Source organism: Jaculus jaculus, chromosome 7, assembly GCF_020740685.1.
Source record: "Jaculus jaculus isolate mJacJac1 chromosome 7, mJacJac1.mat.Y.cur, whole genome shotgun sequence".
Taxonomy (NCBI): Eukaryota; Metazoa; Chordata; class Mammalia; order Rodentia; family Dipodidae; genus Jaculus; species Jaculus jaculus.
In genome coordinates, this window is record NC_059108.1 from 100,797,224 (window position 1) to 100,814,846 (window position 17,623).

At 36.6% G+C, this 17,623-nt stretch overlaps 1 protein-coding gene across 1 annotated transcript in view; it reads right to left on the reverse strand.

Annotated features, from left to right (window-relative positions):
• Mdga2 (MAM domain containing glycosylphosphatidylinositol anchor 2) overlaps positions 1-17,623 on the reverse strand; it is a 954,594-nt gene that overhangs the window by 20,515 nt on the left and 916,456 nt on the right. Inside the window, exons 13-14 of the mRNA XM_004649150.3 lie at positions 14,323-14,478; positions 13,211-13,369 (exon numbers count right to left, since the gene is read on the reverse strand). Of these exons, the coding sequence (XP_004649207.2) occupies positions 13,211-13,369; positions 14,323-14,478 (315 nt within the window). The remainder of the gene's footprint in view (positions 1-13,210; positions 13,370-14,322; positions 14,479-17,623) is intronic.

Sequence of the window (17,623 nt, forward strand, 5' to 3'; positions counted from 1 at the left end):
TCTGCCTAAGTAGATGTGGGTGCATTAATATTCTTTTTCAACATATAATTGCAATTGTATTATATCTTAAACCAAATGTCCTTTCATGTCTCTCATTATTACTATACCTCTGGTATAAAACTGAATTTGTATATTAACATCTAACAAATTTTACTAAAGTTTCACTTTCCTCAGACATCCTACTTCTATAGTGTGTGTCAGAGGAGTTGAAATCTTTGGTTCTAAGAATTTCCCCTAAACACTGTTCTCCTGGTGCTGGAAAGATGACACAGCCATTAAGATGCTTGCCTGCAAAGCTTAAAGACCTGGGTTGAATGCCTCAATACCTCCATAAAGCCAGATGTATAAGCTGCCACATGTGTCTGGAGTTTGTTTGCAGTGGCTAGAGGCCCTGGTACACCAATTCTCTCTCTCTCATAAATAAATAAATAAATAAATAAATAAATAAATAAATAAATAAATAAACAAAACTGTTCTCCTTTCTCATATCTTAGTTCCCTCTGACCTCTACTTTCACATTGATGGCATCAACATTATCATTATTAAAAAAAGAACTTCATTGAAGCCTGTGGTTAATTCTTACAGAAAGGGTGAAATAATATCAACTATAAAAAACTGCCCTACAGTTCGGTTGCTATTCTCCAGTGTTTAAATGGAGAACACTGGTATAGCCTTACCTATTTTCTCAGAGAACTAGAAATTGTCACTTGCACAGAACTTAATTTTGAGAATTTATCAGTATTGAAAAATCTTACAATTTCACCTTTATTCAATTATGATTCTTCTAGACATTGTAGTTAAAGTTCTAAAATAATAGTCTCTTGCCGGGTGTGGTGGCGCACACCTTTAATCCCAGTACTCGGGAGGCAGAGGTAGGAGGACCACCATGAGTTCGAGGCCACCCTGAGACTCCATAGTGAATTCCAGGTCAGCCTGGGCTAGAGTGAGACCCTACCTCGAAAAACCAAAAAAAAAAAAATAATAATAATAATAATAAATAAAATAATAGTCTCACTCCAAAGAGGGAAAATGCCTGTGAGAAGACTTCCTACTTGAGGAATATATTCTTGATGCAAGCCAGAGCCTTGGTGGTCATAAGTCTAATAATAAAATGGTATTGACAAAATATGGAAATAAAAGTCTCTTAAAACCATGCAAAATATAGTCACTTTGTATTTTCTGTTTCTATAAACATTTAAATTCTATTATAAAATCTTTGAATTATGCGATATTACATAGGAAAAAAACTTTTAAATGAATTCTTGCAAAAACTAAACTGAAAGGCTTTATAGAAATAAGCTTACTAAGAATGTGACTCTATAGTTCAACATGTTATTTTTATATTAAGTTAGATCATGCCTAGTCCATGACCTTTCAATGAAAGTCACCTACTTATTCTCTTGTTCATTATACCTTGGCTATATGTATACACACACATATATGTACACACACACACACACACACATATATGATATTTTTATTAGAGTACAATTTATATCTTTATGAGAATACTCTAGTAAAGTTATTGTCTATTATATAACTCAAGAATACTTTATAAAACATGAGACTTTGCAATATATTCTTTACTTTCCAGAACACCAATACACAAATTCAATCTGAGACAATAATTAACTAAAATTTTATCTTACTTTTAAACATGTAAGGTTTTTTTTTTTTATTGATAACACCCAGTTTATTGAAAAAGCAATCTTCCCTGACATATATCCACATGAATTTGAGGTCAGCTATGTTAAGTGCACTGAAATTACCCATGCTTGCCTGCAGCTTTTTAGCTGACGAAAAGATACTTAAGAATGTTGTCAGTGTTTAAGCACTTTAACATAATGGGACTTTTTCCAACTTTTTTAAACTACTTTTTCATACGGAAGCCAACTTACATACATTATGTGTGTTAATGTACACATAATACACATGTCCTTGTGACCATAGATAAAACACAGTTGTCCTTTTTGGAAGTCATTCCAGTTGTAGAGCAAAGTTGGATAAGATGGGAACAAGTAAGCTGAGTAAATTAAGGGTGATAAAGACTAATTCTACATCCAGAGCTCCTTCTTTCATTTTTGAGACAGGTTCTCACTACATAGCCCAGGGTGGCCTATAACTATGATCCTCCTGCCTCATCTTCCCCAGTGCTGGAATTGTAGGCATGCCTTACCACACCCAATCTCCCTTTTCTTTTGAATATACAAGTGCGCACCCTGAGTGTCTGAGCTAAAACTTTTCTAATGTTAAGCTGATGGCTTCTATAGATGGGGATGCTATGACTGACTCTTAAAAGCCCAGAAGAGCTATAAGGCAAGCAGAGGGCACTGTCTGGGCTGGCCATGCCCCATTTTAGGTAGACTACCCAGGTCATGCTGGGCTCAGAGGCTGGCCTGGGCCTGCAGGGCATTCCTACTTTATTGTGTTCAATATTTGCTAGTTTTACTATTTTGTGATTAGGGAAAGTGAGAGAGAGGTTCACCTAGTCTAAGAATGCTATAATGCTGTACCTTTGACTGACTCAAACATTTTTATTCTTCTGCAAATACAACTAATTCCCACCTACAATTATTTCTAAGATAAACAGTAAATCAGCTGAAGAGACATATGGGGTCCAGGGCTTAGGAACACCACCATCCTTAGGGCACAAGACTAGTGGGAGAGTTGCCAGCTGCTGAGGAAAGATTCAGCTAGGAGGACTTCTCCAGGAGGCCCGGCAGCACCTGAGGCACTGCTGGCACACCAGCTCAAGTCTGAGTCGCTGCCATAATAGGGATCTTCAATAGTGATTTGTTTCTGTGGATCAAGCTCCCAAGTAGCTCAATTTTAGCTTTGCAGTTTTTAACTTGATTACTTTTTCTATTCAAATCTCTCAGATTGCTTTGATCCATGCACAGGATATAATCAAATGTGGCAAAGTCTTCTTTGGTAACCTGTCTTGCCTTATGGGCTGTGCTAATGCCATGATTTCTTAGGCAGCTCATAGCCCACGTTCCAGTCAGAAACAGCACCTCTATCAATGGCCCAATTACCTGAAACATTTGCATCAGTTACTAGTTGTCTGAAAACGGCTGGTGCAATAGGTGACCCACAAATGTTACCTTAGCCATCTTCCCAGGCCCACCACGGCGCACAGAGATGGCGTCGGCGTGTCCTTGCGCCACATGTAAAGTTTTTATGAAAGTATTTTTTATTTTCAATCAAAACTATAACCTCAATTTCCTTGCACTGTAATTCTTCTAACACATACAAAACCAATATATTTAATTTAGGTCATGTTTAACCTATTGAACACTTATTGTTGCATAAATCAAATACCATCATACTCATTGTTCTCAGGGATATTACAGTAGAACAGGTTTCAGTGTGGCAAATGTAAATATTCTGCATATATGAATATGTAAATATTCTGAATATGTGAACAAAAAGAGAAAAGCACTATAAACAAAATCCACAGATGTCCTTCAGTTGTATTTTAAGAAAAAATATGAATTATGGAGATCATACAAAGCAGAAAAAATACTTATGCTACCACACAATTTTAAAAGTTTATTCATTTATCAATGAATATTTGTTGAATGCATAAATAAATACTTATATACAGGGTACCAGTTCATGAGAGGAGAGATTGTTCCTGCTCCTATCATTCATACAATTTAACAGGAAAGGGAACAGAGACTAATAGCAAGCCTTAGGTCACAATGAAATTGATTTCAAGACTATCAAGTGAGATTGGGATGGACTGTAGGGATATTCCTAGGGGAAGCCAAAGAGGAAAATGTCCTTGAGGCCATATGTGACAGATTTTACAGAATGGCCTTTCCCCTGTAACTGAGGGAAAGATAAAGAAAGAAAATCATCACTCTAATTCAATACAATTTTCTAAAAGTGATGGGGAATCATGCTGAGCACCGCATCCTGAATCTCAATTCCAGTTCCCAAGGATGCCTGTCTCTAACTCTTGTATTATCAGCTTATTATACTCAATTTACTCTTCTGCTAAAGCTTATTCTCTTTGAACATGTACTTTATCCTTACTTGAAAAGAAAATGAAGATCTTCATGTTTCTTTCTTTCTTTTCATTGAGGAATAGACCCTACTTATTAATTTTTCTTGCACAAATATATATGTGGGGTATGCATGCATATATGTATGCAAATTTGTATGTGTGTGGATGTGTACACATGTGTGCATGCAAAGACCAGAGGTTGATTTTGAGCATTTTCCTAAATCACTCTCCACTATGTTCTTTGAGACAATGCCTCTTGTTGAACCCTGGGCTCACTGATTCCATTAGACTAGTCATTGAGCCCCAGGGATTCCCAGTCTCTGCCTCCCAAGTACTAGAGTTACAGGCGCATGTCACAATACTGGGAAGTTTATGTGAATTCTGGTGATCCTTAAGTCCTCATTGCTTGCATGGCAAGTATGTCACATGCTGAGCCATATCACCAGATCCTTAAAACAGACCTTTATTGCAACCTGACACTTACTTATTCAATCACCTTTATGATCATTGGAGTCACCAAAGAGTAACTTCATTTACAAAATCTTTTTCCTTTCTTTGCCTTTTTTTCTTTCTGAATTTACCTTTCCAGAGTCACAACTTCACTGAATCACTCTTATCAAGCACAAGGAAAATAATCATAACTGTCTTCTGTATTTTACCACTAATTTTCTGACATGATGGATTGCTTATATCTTATCCTCCCTTGTAAAGAGATAAATGTGTATTTTTTTTGTTTTAATGACATTTTGTCATATTTGGGAACCTCATATGAGATTCAATTTCTTATAGAAACGTTAAAGTTCATCAATAATTAAAACACTCACTTGTAATTATAATTATAATATATGTATAATACAATATATAATATATATAATATAATCTGTGACCAGATATCATATTATTTACTTATGTTAAGAATTAAAGGTTGTCAGATTGCACATTTCATTTGGAAACATTTTTCCTAAGTCTATTTTGATGAACCATTTAGCTAACAAAAATTATACCAATGTGCCAGATAAATTTTGAATTTTTTTTTTTTTTTTTTTGGTTTTTCGAGGTAGGGTCTCACTCTGGTCCAGGCTGAGCTGGAATTAACTCTGTAGTCTCAGGGTGGCCTTGAACTCACGGCGATCCTCCTACCTCTGCCTCCCTAGTGCTGGGATTAAAGGCGTGCGCCACCACGCCCTGCTAAGTTTTGAATTTTTAACTTGTCTTTCAATGATATTTACCTCCTAACATTAAGACTCTTGCATTATTCTCTCTCATCATGATATGTTAAGTATGGTCTGGAAGTGATAAATAGAATTTCATTTTTCTCCACTCTCTGTCCTTCCCTTCTTTCATCTCCCCTTACATTCTTCCTTTCTTTTTTCTGTCTTTCCTCCTCTTTCTCTTCTTTCCTAGTTATTTTTAAATTTTATTTGTTTATTTGAGAGAGCAAGAGAGGGAAAGAGGGAGTGAGAGAGAGAGAGAGAGATAGAGAGAAAATGGGCATGCCAGGGCCTCCAGCCATTGCAAATGAACTCCAGATTCACGTGCCACCTTATGCATCTGGCTTACATAGGTCCTAGGGAACTGAACCGAGGTCCTTTGGCTAAGCCATCTCTCCAGTCTTCCCTCCTTTCTTTCTGTCTCTCCATTTTCCTCTTTCTTTCTTTCTCTTTCCTTCCTTCTATCCTACTCCACTCTCCTCCCTTCATCCCTCTCTCCCCTCTTTCTTTCTGTCTTTCTTTCTTGGTCCTACAGGACAAAACTCAGGACGCTGTGCTTGCTAGCAAAGTGCTTTACCACTGAGTCAAAGTACTCAAACCAATAATTGAGATCAGAGATTAAATTATACCAATTTGTCTGCATTAACTCTCTCTCTCTCTAAATGGATTGCTTCCTTTTAGGGAATCCTGCCTCATGATATTAAAGAGTTCAGGAGAGAAAGATATTTACATGAAGAATGAGTGAAACCCCTGTCAATAGCCAACAAGAAATCGCCATCCATAGTCCAGTATTTCTGAGGGAATAAGGCCTCAAGATAGCACACAAGTGACATTGATAGTGAACTTTTTCTAAGTTGGCAGTGAATTAGACTGAAATCCTTCCCTGAAAACTTGGTTGCAATGTTATGAGTGCTCTAGAGACAGGGCACTAGCTCAACTATTTTCAGGTTCCTGACCCACAGACACAGTGAAGTGACAAATGCTTGTTGTGTTAAGCCATAATTTTCTAGGGAAATATTTTATGCCTCAATATATAAGTAATATAACACATCTGATTTTGTTTCAATGAAGAATCTCTGGGCATGTCCCCCCTTCTCATTTCAGGTTGCCGCTCCTGCTTGTAAGTCCTTTCTAGCTCCTTACAAAATCCACTTTAGCTTCATCCCTTCTAAGTTACATATCAGCCATTTTTGAACCATTAGGCAATTACAGCTCTCCTCAATCCTGAATGTTATGCTACTCTTTATAAGTTAAAGTTACAAGATGTATTCACAATTACCAAAGAAATAACAAATGGAATTAAGATATCAGACATCTAGGAAAAGACAGTTATGAGTCTAGATATACAAAGGAATGAATACAAGCAAGAATGTAATTTTTTCACAATGAATGACTATAGTTACAGGCTAGGTGTGCCCTAGCTATTGACAGTGTGACACGACGTTCTCATGTGTGTTGGGCTCATTCATAACTCTCCTAGGATGTAGGATAGGCCTCAGTTAGGGCTTGACTGTGCTAGCCTTTGAGATAACTAAGGATGTGAATAAATATGTACCAAGCTGGCAAATCTAGGCATCACCCCTGAAATGAAATGTAGGCATACTTTGTAGATGTTGCAGGTTCAGATCTAGATTATTAGAATAAAGCAAATATCAAAATATAGACAGTCACAGATTTTTTTGTTGTTCTTTGTTTTTTACTAAATATGCATTATTTTTATAAATAATGTACAAACTTCTACTATGATACTTTAACAGTCATCAACCTTCAGAAAGCCATAGAAATTTTTTAGGATAGAGTATCTGAACTTTTCAGCAGTTGCTAACAGAACACAGTGATGTTTCCTGAGGGTTATGTGGCTCTCTGTGCAAATTCTTAAAACAAGACAACAATGAAACATTGTAGCACTGACTCACTTATGATACAGGATTTCTCTGTAGCTTGTGATGCTATTTGGAAGGATTTTATCCACAATACAATTTTCTTCAAAATTAGTGTCAGTTTTCTCAGACCTTCTTATCCCTTTATCAACTAAGCTTATGGTGTTAATATAAGTATTTTGTTTTTATGTCAACATGTTTCACAGCATCTTTAGCAGAAGTAGATTCCATCTCAAGAAAGTACTTTGCTAATCTACTAGAATAAGAAGCAATGCCTCAGGTGTTGAAAGTCACATCTTCCTGGTGAATGTTTCCTAGATTTCTGATATATTGTGAGTAAACCTATCAGAGTCATCACTGTACAGGGCAGCTGTGGTCTTACAAAATGTATCCTACATAACAAAACTTGAATGTCAAATTTGCATTTGTTTCATGAACCTCAGAATGGATGTATTAGCACATATGAAACAAATATTAATCAGATTTTTTGGGTTATCAGTAATATTTTGAAAAGTACTTTTTTATAGCTTATCTGCACAGTCAACTTAGAAAAATCAGTAAACTATTTTCTAAGCATACATGTCATTCATCATTTGATTTTGCATTTATAGGACAAGACATGGTAAGGCTAGGAGAATGTAGAGGGACTAAAGGAGTTTTAAGGATGGTACATGAGCATTGGTTTTAATTACAGTCACTGACTGCATTCATTCATCTTGTTTTAATAATTTTATTAGTTATTTAACAGCAAGATCAAAAGAGAAAGAATGGGCACATAAGGGCCTCTTGCCACTGCAATTGAACTCCATAACCTGTTCCAATTTGTGCATCTGGCTTTATATGGCTATAGGGGGACTGAACTTTGGCCAATAATCTTTGCAAACAAGTGCCTTTAAACACCAATCCATGTCTCCAGCCCTGCATTAATTCTTTACTCCTAACAAGGGTGTTGGTCTTCCCTCTGAAGCCTTAAAGCCAATCATTGACTTAACCCAATTTGTCTATCTTAAAAGTATATTGTGGGGAGGCGGATTATTTAAAACAAAGGACATATGAAGAAGCCATAGGGAAACCTACTTTTTTGTTGGTTAATTAAAAACATCATGAATGAAAGTCATTGGGGCTGGAGAGATGGCTCAGCGGTTAAGGGACCACCTTGCAAAGACTGATTGCCTAGGTTCAGTTCCCAGTAGTCACATAAAGCCAAATACTCAAAGTGTAACATGCTTCTGGAGTTTCTATGCAGTGGCAGGAGGCCCTGGTGCACCTATTACCCTCCCTTCTTAAAAATAAATATTTAAAAAATGTTGAATAGAGGTACCTGGCATGGATAGATGGTGCTTCTCCCAGAAGTCATGGGTTTTTAAAAAAAATCTCACTGCCAGTATGGGACACCCTTTTATGAGTCAAGGAGATCCCAATGGCCTCCAACAACAATGAAGGCTGTTAGAACTGCTCTTGCTTCCCTACCAGGACTAAATGGTAAGACTTTATTACTAAAGATCCCAAAAGCTGTAGTTATAGGACACAGGGAAATCAAGTGATAATGAACTGTAAGATTCCTCCTTGTTTTCTAGCTTTCATAGTGTTGGGGCTGCTGAGGGAGTAAAGTTATCAGTAGTCTTAACCAACAGTTGCCCATTCTACATAGGTAAGATTTACCTACTGTTGGAATACTAATGACTGTTATGGGGCTTACCAAATACATTCTGATTAGATATGAGGCCTGCTACACGGGAGAGAATTCTTCTCTGGCAATGTAAATCTGGCTGGGATAGTCATAGTGCCTAATGTGGAACATCCTACTGTTATTTTGCTAAATGTATATGCTAAACTGCCTTCTAAGCATTTATGTTTATTTCTGTGCATTGGTGTTCTTAGCTTTTGTCAGAAATGTCTTTTCTCAATGGATGGTGGTTACTCTGGAGACTCAAAACTGGCTAAAGTGCTGAGAATAAGTGACTGATGACTTCTCAACTATAAATGGTACTTCCATACAACCCCCTCCAAAGCTCAGGGACCATTACAGAAGATAGGGTGGAAACAATGTAAGAGCCAATGGAAGGAGACAAGAGCCACTGATCTCAAGAACCTGCAGGCCCCTCAATATTCTACTACTGATCATTAATAGCCTCATGAGGCTGTAATTCTCATTGAGGAGCTAATGGCAGTTTGCTTAGAGCCAAGGGGACATTTTCTTCAGTGCCCAAACCTGTTAAATAACCCCTCCCCCATTCTCATGAAAGAACTCTAACTTAAACTCTGTTCATTCTCCCTCACCTGAAAAACATGGGACTAGCATAGAAGTAGTTCAACTGGAGTGGAAGTGGGACAGAGAAGGAAAACAGGAAATGAAAATAAAAATGAAATACATGTATGTGTATATATATATATATATATATATATATATATATATATATCTGTATAAAATGATGAAAATCTACAATCAAGTTTTAAAAAGAAATAGAAAATCATAACAGTGAAAATAAAAACATACTGTAGTGTAGTGTCGTGGGGAAAATTCTGGTTAAGTGTGGTCACATTCCTCTTTCCTTCCTTCATGGACAGACCCTCTGGATAACTTCATGCAATGTTCAAGCACTATGCCATGCTTGTGTTTTTCTTGAATGTTCTTGCTATAGATACAACTTACTGCTACAAGCCTCAGAATCCAATTTCTAGTAGCTTTAGATATTTTCTCTTCACCTTCCCCACCTCTGTTGGCCAGTGCAGGAACAAAGAGTGAAGTCCTTGTTTGCATGGTGCTTTGGCTAAAGGACATGTTGGGGCTGGATTGATCTACTAGAGTTCTATGACTTTCTACATATCAGCAATATGACTGGTTTGTTTACTTATCATTTGTGTTCATGTGACTATCACTTTTAATTTCCTTCAGCCATTTATTTCTTTGCATTGACAACTTGTTAATGGTTTGCTGCAATGTGCTTAGCTTTGGGCCTGTCTGGAATGATGCCACAACTTCATGTCTAACCTTGATCATTTTCAGCTTCTCTCTTAAAGTAAGAGATGAGTTTTATTTTCCTTCCTCCTTCCCTCCCTCCCTTCCTTCCTTCCTTCCTTCCTTCCTTCCTTCCTTCCTTCCTTCCTTCCTTCCTTCCTTCCTTCCTCCCTTCCTTCCTTTTCCCTTCTCTTCCCTTCCCTTCCCTCCCTTCTTTCTTTTCTTCCATTTGCACACTTGCTGGGCATTTTAGGTAACTGGTAAGTTGATTAGCCTAATTTCCATACTAGTGTGTCTCATGGCATAGAAAGGACCAAGGAAAGGGAGATGCACAGAGAACAACCTGACAATGGAGTTTTCAGAAAGCAATTAAGAAAAGCTCAGTGCAGGATTGCACAAATGTTCCATCTCTAAATTATGCAACATCTGCAAGTTGCAATTAAACAAGGTATGTCTGTCTGTATTGCATCTGATGATTGGATAGTATTCAGTGTCTTACATCAGTATTTTTATTCAAATGTTGTGCCTGTGTACTATTGAAAGTACCTAAGTAATAAACTTAGTATCTATCCTGCAACATTTAACCATCTAATGAAACTGAGAAATGGCACAAAAAGGCTACAAATGATAAAAATCCACTTAGAAAAACAGAACTGCTCTCCCAACTTTGACTCCTCCTCAAATAATCACGATAAGACCAATAGAAAGTCAACTAGACAATACTTGACAAAAGATAAGAATTATGAAGGTAAATTTTCATTAGAGTTATGTTAGAACACATATAAGTATCTTTAATGGAAGCACTGAAAATCTGGTCTCATATATAAGATATATGCATACTTTTAAACTTAAAGTAGATCATAGAATATTTAATTTAAAAATTCCTGCTTTTAGGAACATTTGAAAATGACAAAGCTTTTAAAAGGTACTAAAACTCTAGAATAAATAACATTCACATGATCAACTAAAAATAAGAACTAGATCTAAGTGAATCTTACCATGAATAAAAGTACCATATAAAAATAAGTTTGGTAGTTTTGTGAAGACCAATTTCCTTCTGAAGTTTATACATAGTAGGATCTATGACTCTTCCTGCCATAGCTTTCAGAGTGTTTTTTTCTAGTTTCTGTCATGTCCTGATAATTTAACTCATATTTATAGCATTTGTTCTTCTTAATCAAATATCTGATTTTTAACTATACAGTGTATGTGATGACTCACTGTGATTACTAGAAGTGTGTCACATACTTAGTTCAGTTTTTGAGGCACATTAATAATTTTCCTTCAGAGCAATTACATAGGCTGAAACCAGGTCCCTCTTCCCAGATGGAAACTATGGCTGCACTGTTTACCAGCTATGTGATGGGCATACAGTCAAAACTCACTAGATTTCAGTATCATTGTCTAAGAAACAGGATCACCACTTTAATGTAAACAAGGGCTTATTGTGAAAATTAAAAAAAAATCCACAAAGCATAATTGTCTAAGATGAGTACCCCACTAATGACCGAGTTTATTAGTGCTATTTGTGTTCTTGTAGCTTTGTCTGTCACCTGATAGAAGGTGACGCCTCCCACTCACCTCACGTCAATGTCTGCTGACTTTAAGTAGAGGGTATATTTTACTTTATAATACTCTCTGTCCTGGTTGTCACCTGTCACTCTACTAGAAGGATACTGGGCAGAAGTATGGACTATGGATTTTAATACTCACACATCATCATTATTAACCCCCAGTAATGTCTTCAAGTGATGCTCACTGCTGCAAACTTTATTCAGAGAACAAATGAAGGTCAAATAATATAGTCTTTGGTGTATACATTGTCCCCAGTTACAGTCAGTTATGACAATGTACATCTGTCGTATTTTCTTTATATAATGTGGTTGTGTGAATGCAAAGCATCCCTGTAGCTTCAAGTGTTTGTAAGTAAGCCTCATAATCCTCAGCTGGTGACATGTTGGGAGGTGGATAGGCTGCTTCAGGTTAGATACTTTGCCCCAGCAATGAAAGAGTAACTGCAACATATGAGACACTAGCACCATCCTTGCATTCTATATTTTACCAATACCTTAAATCCAGGGCCAGCCACTGCCTCCTGAATGGGGAAATGACTACCTTTGTTAAAAGCATTGCTTCATTCCTCACCTTAATTCAGACTCATGAAGATTATAAGTGTACATAGTATATGTTATCCACTGCAATGGTCTAAAGCAGAAGTTAGCAATTTAACGTTGTAATATTTGTACTGTAAATCGTATAACTATTTTCACTTATTTCTACAAGTAAAAGCTATAGTTTCATATCAATTTAGTTCATTTATTTCCAAAATATATAGACCAACCTAATGTACTGGCAAATAACTAATATTTTATAAACTTGGTGTTAAATATAAATATAAATTAAAAAAATGTAAATAAATGGAGAACTGTGTGATATTTCTCCACCTAAGTGTGGGGTCCACTCAGTGTTAAGTGATACTCTGTTTAGTTAAGATAGGCATTTACTCATCTGAGCTTTTATGATGACTGTGCAAGATCTCTACAAGGCCAACAATGTTCTTATATCCTAGGTAGCATACTTTATACAGAAGAAAAAGCATCACATCAATATTATAATAGATAGATCATGCTAACAATAATGTAGATATGACAATATTCCTTTCCTTGTTGTTTACTGATGTTTCCTTTAAAAGAAATAAGCTAAATTATGCTGTACCAATTTCTCATAAATGATTTAAAACATTTAGTAGCTCAAAATTCTAATCCCAGCATTCAAGAGCCTGAGGTAGGAGGACTGCCATGAATTTGAGGCGAGTTTGAATTACAGAGTGAGTTCTAAATCATATTGAGCTAGAGTGAAATTCTGCCTCAAGTCACCCATCCTCCTTCCAAAAAAGCAACAAAAATTTAAATGTTGATGGTATAATTAAATAAGGATTGTAAAAGAGGTAAGTAATGCTCTAAATTTGTAAATTATAGTTAGAGTTTTGCAAATTAGATGACAGGAGGACATTCACAGCATTTTATTTTGCAATTTTTACGTGTGTCAAACTGTAATATTATTTGACTAAAACCTTCTTTATAATATATTTGCAATTTTTCCTTCTATGACCATCTTCACAGAAAAATAAAACTTGTTGCTTTCTCACCTATGTGTTGTCCATACATATGATAAAAGAAGCTGAAACAATATGCACTGTTTGTCGGTCCGTAGGGGTTTCTGGGAGCTATGCTGAATACAGGGCTAAGAAGTCGGGCTTTTTCCCCTTCCAGTCTGGGCCGAGATGTCTCAATGTACATATAAAAACCTGAGAGAAGACAAGATAAAACATATGAACACATTCTCATCACAAAACACCACATGTTGGACTGGCAAAATGGCTTCGTAGTTAAGGCATTTGCCTGAAAAGCCTAAGGACCCCCAGTTTGATTCCCCAGGACCCACATAAGCCAGATGCACAAGGGGGCACATGCATCTGGAGTTTGTTTGCAATGGCTGGAGGCCCTGCTTTGCCCATTCTGTCTTTTTCTCTGCCTCTCTCTCTCTCTCTCTCTCTCTCTCTCTCTCTCAAATAAATAAATAAAATATTTTTTTTAATTTTTTTTTTAAATTTATTTGAGAGCGACAGACACAGAGAGAAAGACAGATAGAGGGAGAGAGAGAGAATGGGCGCCAGGGCTTCCAGCCTCTGCAAAAGAACTCCAGACGCGTGTGCCCCCTTGTGCATCTGGCTAACGTGGGACCTGGGGAACCAAGCCTCGAACCAGGGTCCTTAGGCTTCACAGGCAAGTGCTTAACCGCTAAGCCATCTCTCCAGCCCAAATAAAATATTTTAAAAAAGAAAATAATGCATGTTAAGCTACCAGAAAATTCTGGGGCTTTCATATGAAGTAAATATTGGTAGCAAGATATAACTTTCATAACATTTGCATGTGTCCACACAACAAACAATGGCTTTAACCAAAGAATAAATGATATAAGTAATGAAAAAACAAAGTGTACAAACTTCAGAGAAATTGGACTTTTAAAGCTAAAATAGTAAAATAAACCCTTCTCTCAACTACATGTGACTGTGACTGAGTTCTGAGAAAATATTAACGTCTACAAACTTTGGAGATACCTTAAGTTTTGATAATATATAAAAAATATGATATTTTACTCCACAATAGCCAAATAACTAACTATATTCCTCTTGCAGATAACGGTATTTACATTTTCAATTCTCCAATTGCTATAAATACAGTCTGCCTATCCTCTTACCTTCTTTGGACCCACTACGATCAGCATTAGGTCCTGTGTTAGGAGTGTATTTTGTGTTTCTTGTTGCCGTACTTTGTTTTGTCCAGTCAAAATTATCTGTATCATCTTGGGTGAACAAACATATATTACCATCCTCAAATCCACAGTGAAATTCTCCTGTTAACAAATTTAAATTAAAGTAATTAATAATAGCTAAATGTGACATTTCAATGTCTTATTAGAAAAATTCCAAGCATTACAGAGCAATAATAGTGTAACACTGAGGTAAAGGCATCAGAGCATTAATGGTGGATGTAGTTATGGCTAAACATAAAACTATTGTAATTTTATTTAAAAAGGGGAACAATTATATTTTCTGATTTTAATTATACAACATAGTGGGTTCCATTATGAGATTCTCATATATGCATATAATATATTCTACTACTTTTTCTTATCCCTCCTCCCCTTCCACCTTTTACCTTCCTAATAGTCATCATTTAAGGGGAGCAATTTTTAGGGCTGGAGAGATCACTTAGCAGTTAAGGCACTTGCCTGCAAAGCCAAAGGACCCAGTACCAGTGTAAGCCAGACACAAAAGGTAGCACATATGTCTGGAGTTCATTTGCAGTGGCTGGAGGTCCTGGAATACCCACTATATATGCCTCTTACTTTCTCTCTCTCTCTCAAATAAAAAAAAGATATAGCAGCAATTTTCATATGAAACCAGTATCTTATACATTTAAGGCCCAAAGCATTTTCTTTAGAAATATCCAGATAAATTATGAGGTCTGATCTTGAGAATGTATTTTTTTTTCATTTTTTTGAGGTAGGGTCTCACTCGAGCCCAGACTAAACTGGAATTCACTACGTAGTCTCAAGGTGGCCTTGAACTCACAGTGATCCTCCTACCTCTGCCTCTCAAGTGCTGTGATTAAAAGTGAGTACCACCATGCCCTGAGAGAATGTATTTATTACTGGTACTGAGAATCAAGTGAGGGGGGCTATGACTTTATGTCATAGTCCCTTGGGGGAACCTTCTAGGGTTCTTGGGCTAAATGGATATGTTTTGCCCATCAAAAAGTCTTCCAAATGTATATGTTTATCTCCCTGGATAAATTCTGCTCTCACTCTTAGAGAGCCTACTTTTACAGAAGGCAGAAAATATCCAGGAGAATTTAGAAGGACAGGAATAGAAAGCTGACTGCCTAGAATGAGACAAGTCACCTCTATCATGCAAGCACGGGTTCAGGCAATACTAAAGAGGCAGTGGTGGATTTCCTATCAGTGCTGCTCCCTACAGTGAGAACCTTCTTTAGTGAGATGGTGATAGATAATGAGGAGACTCACAACTCATCAAAGCAGAAAATTAGAGGCTAATGACAGCTCAACATTAAAGTAGAATTGTTATTTCTCTCCAAGGCCCAGGGAACATTGAGGAAGAGTGGTGGGAAGGTATATACTGAGGCACTGCTACTCCCCCTGCCACCCCCACCCGCCGTCCTGCCCAAGACTGACTGGTACAATCATGACAACTGGATGACATTAAGTAGAATAGGGTGGGAAAGAGGAGACATAAGAGGATAACCAGATGGGAATATGACCAATTTGCAATATGTTCATATTTTAAGCTTCTCGATAAAATTATTATAAAAAGAGACAGTTCAGGTTTAAATTTTGACTGAAGAATTTTCCTAACTTTGATTTCTGTATGCATAAAAACAGTTAAATCAATTAGAAAATGCTAGGTGTAGTGACTCTCACCACAAGTTCAAAGCCAGGGCTATATAGTAAGCACTAAGCCAGCTTTCTCTAGAGAATAAAATCTTGTCTTGAAATATAAACAAGTCAACAACAACAAAAACCCCAAGCAAATGAAAAGAAAATGAGCTTTATTAATTTGCTGGTAGGGTTTTAATGATATATGCTTTGAGTTGATAATTTTTTTGTACCATGTTGTCTAGAAATGTTTTTATTTATACACATTTGCATAAATGGAAATTTCTTAGGGCAAATTATTTTGAAAAGCAGACATCATTCATGTTACATTTGAAAGTGTTTTTGCCAGATGCTTGAAATTTATTTGAAGTGAAGTTTATAAAATGGCTGTATGAAGACCCTGGGGAATGACTGACATTTTTTAGATGCCTACAATATGCTGGGTTCAGATAAAATACAGCCTCAGGGAGAGGCTTTGTTCACTCTCCATGAAGCATGAGTGGTAGTGATGTTTCTAGATATGTAATGTTTTCATATTAGAATTTTGGGATGTATCCTGCTTTAAAAAGGTATAAAGAAGAGATAAGATCGACCAGACACATGAGAAGCATATAACATTAATTGAGAAAATTTAAATGGAGTTCCTACTAATTTATGCAAAATAATAAGCCAGGAGAATCACAATAATCTTGTAACTCTCTTTCATCTTTGTATCTGTGAATGTGTGATTTTCCTGTCTGCATGTATGTATTTGTGGGGGGGGGGTATGTGTGTATGTACAGGTAAATGTGCATGTGTACACATGTGTGTGTAGGCCAGAGCTTGACATTGAATGTCTTCCTGTATGACTTTATTACCTTATTTTTATGGGAGATGGTTTCTCTCTGAACTTACCAATTGGGCTAGACAAGCTACCCAGAAAGCCCCAGGGATCCTTCTGTCTCCTACTTCTTAGAGCTGGGATAGCAAGCATGTGCCAATGCACCTGATATTTTATGTGGGTGTTGGAAATCTGACCTCGGATCTACATGTTTGTGTGGCAAGCATTTTACTCACTGAGTCATGTTACAAGCCACAAAACTCACAATATCTTTACTCATGAGGCCCACAGGGAGATCACTTTGGTTAGGGCAGCTATTATACATAGTATAGGCACATTCAATTCACAGAGAAAGAAACGTCTACAGAACAGAGCCGTCTAAGCTGAGTACCTTGTACCTTTGCACAAGGTATACTTGGACATGTAGCCTTCTGCGGGGATCATATGCCTGAACTAAATGACAACAATAAAAGTGAAAAAGAAGGCCTTCTCTTTAACCTAAGGAATATGATTTGCATTTCTTTTATTCCTATTAGATTATATCTCTTTTTTTTTTTGTCTTTACTTAGATTGTCTCTCTTCAAAGTTGACATTCTTGGTTGGTATGAGATAGGAAATATAAGGATTTGAGAGAATCTGTATCTATAAATTTCTTTGGAAACAATATCCACATAAACTATTTTAGACATCTATATTTGTGGTGCTGACAGTAAAAAGATGACATCTAGGTAGCAAAATTAAGTATAATGTCACTTCTGTGATAGCATTGTAGTTACATGCATG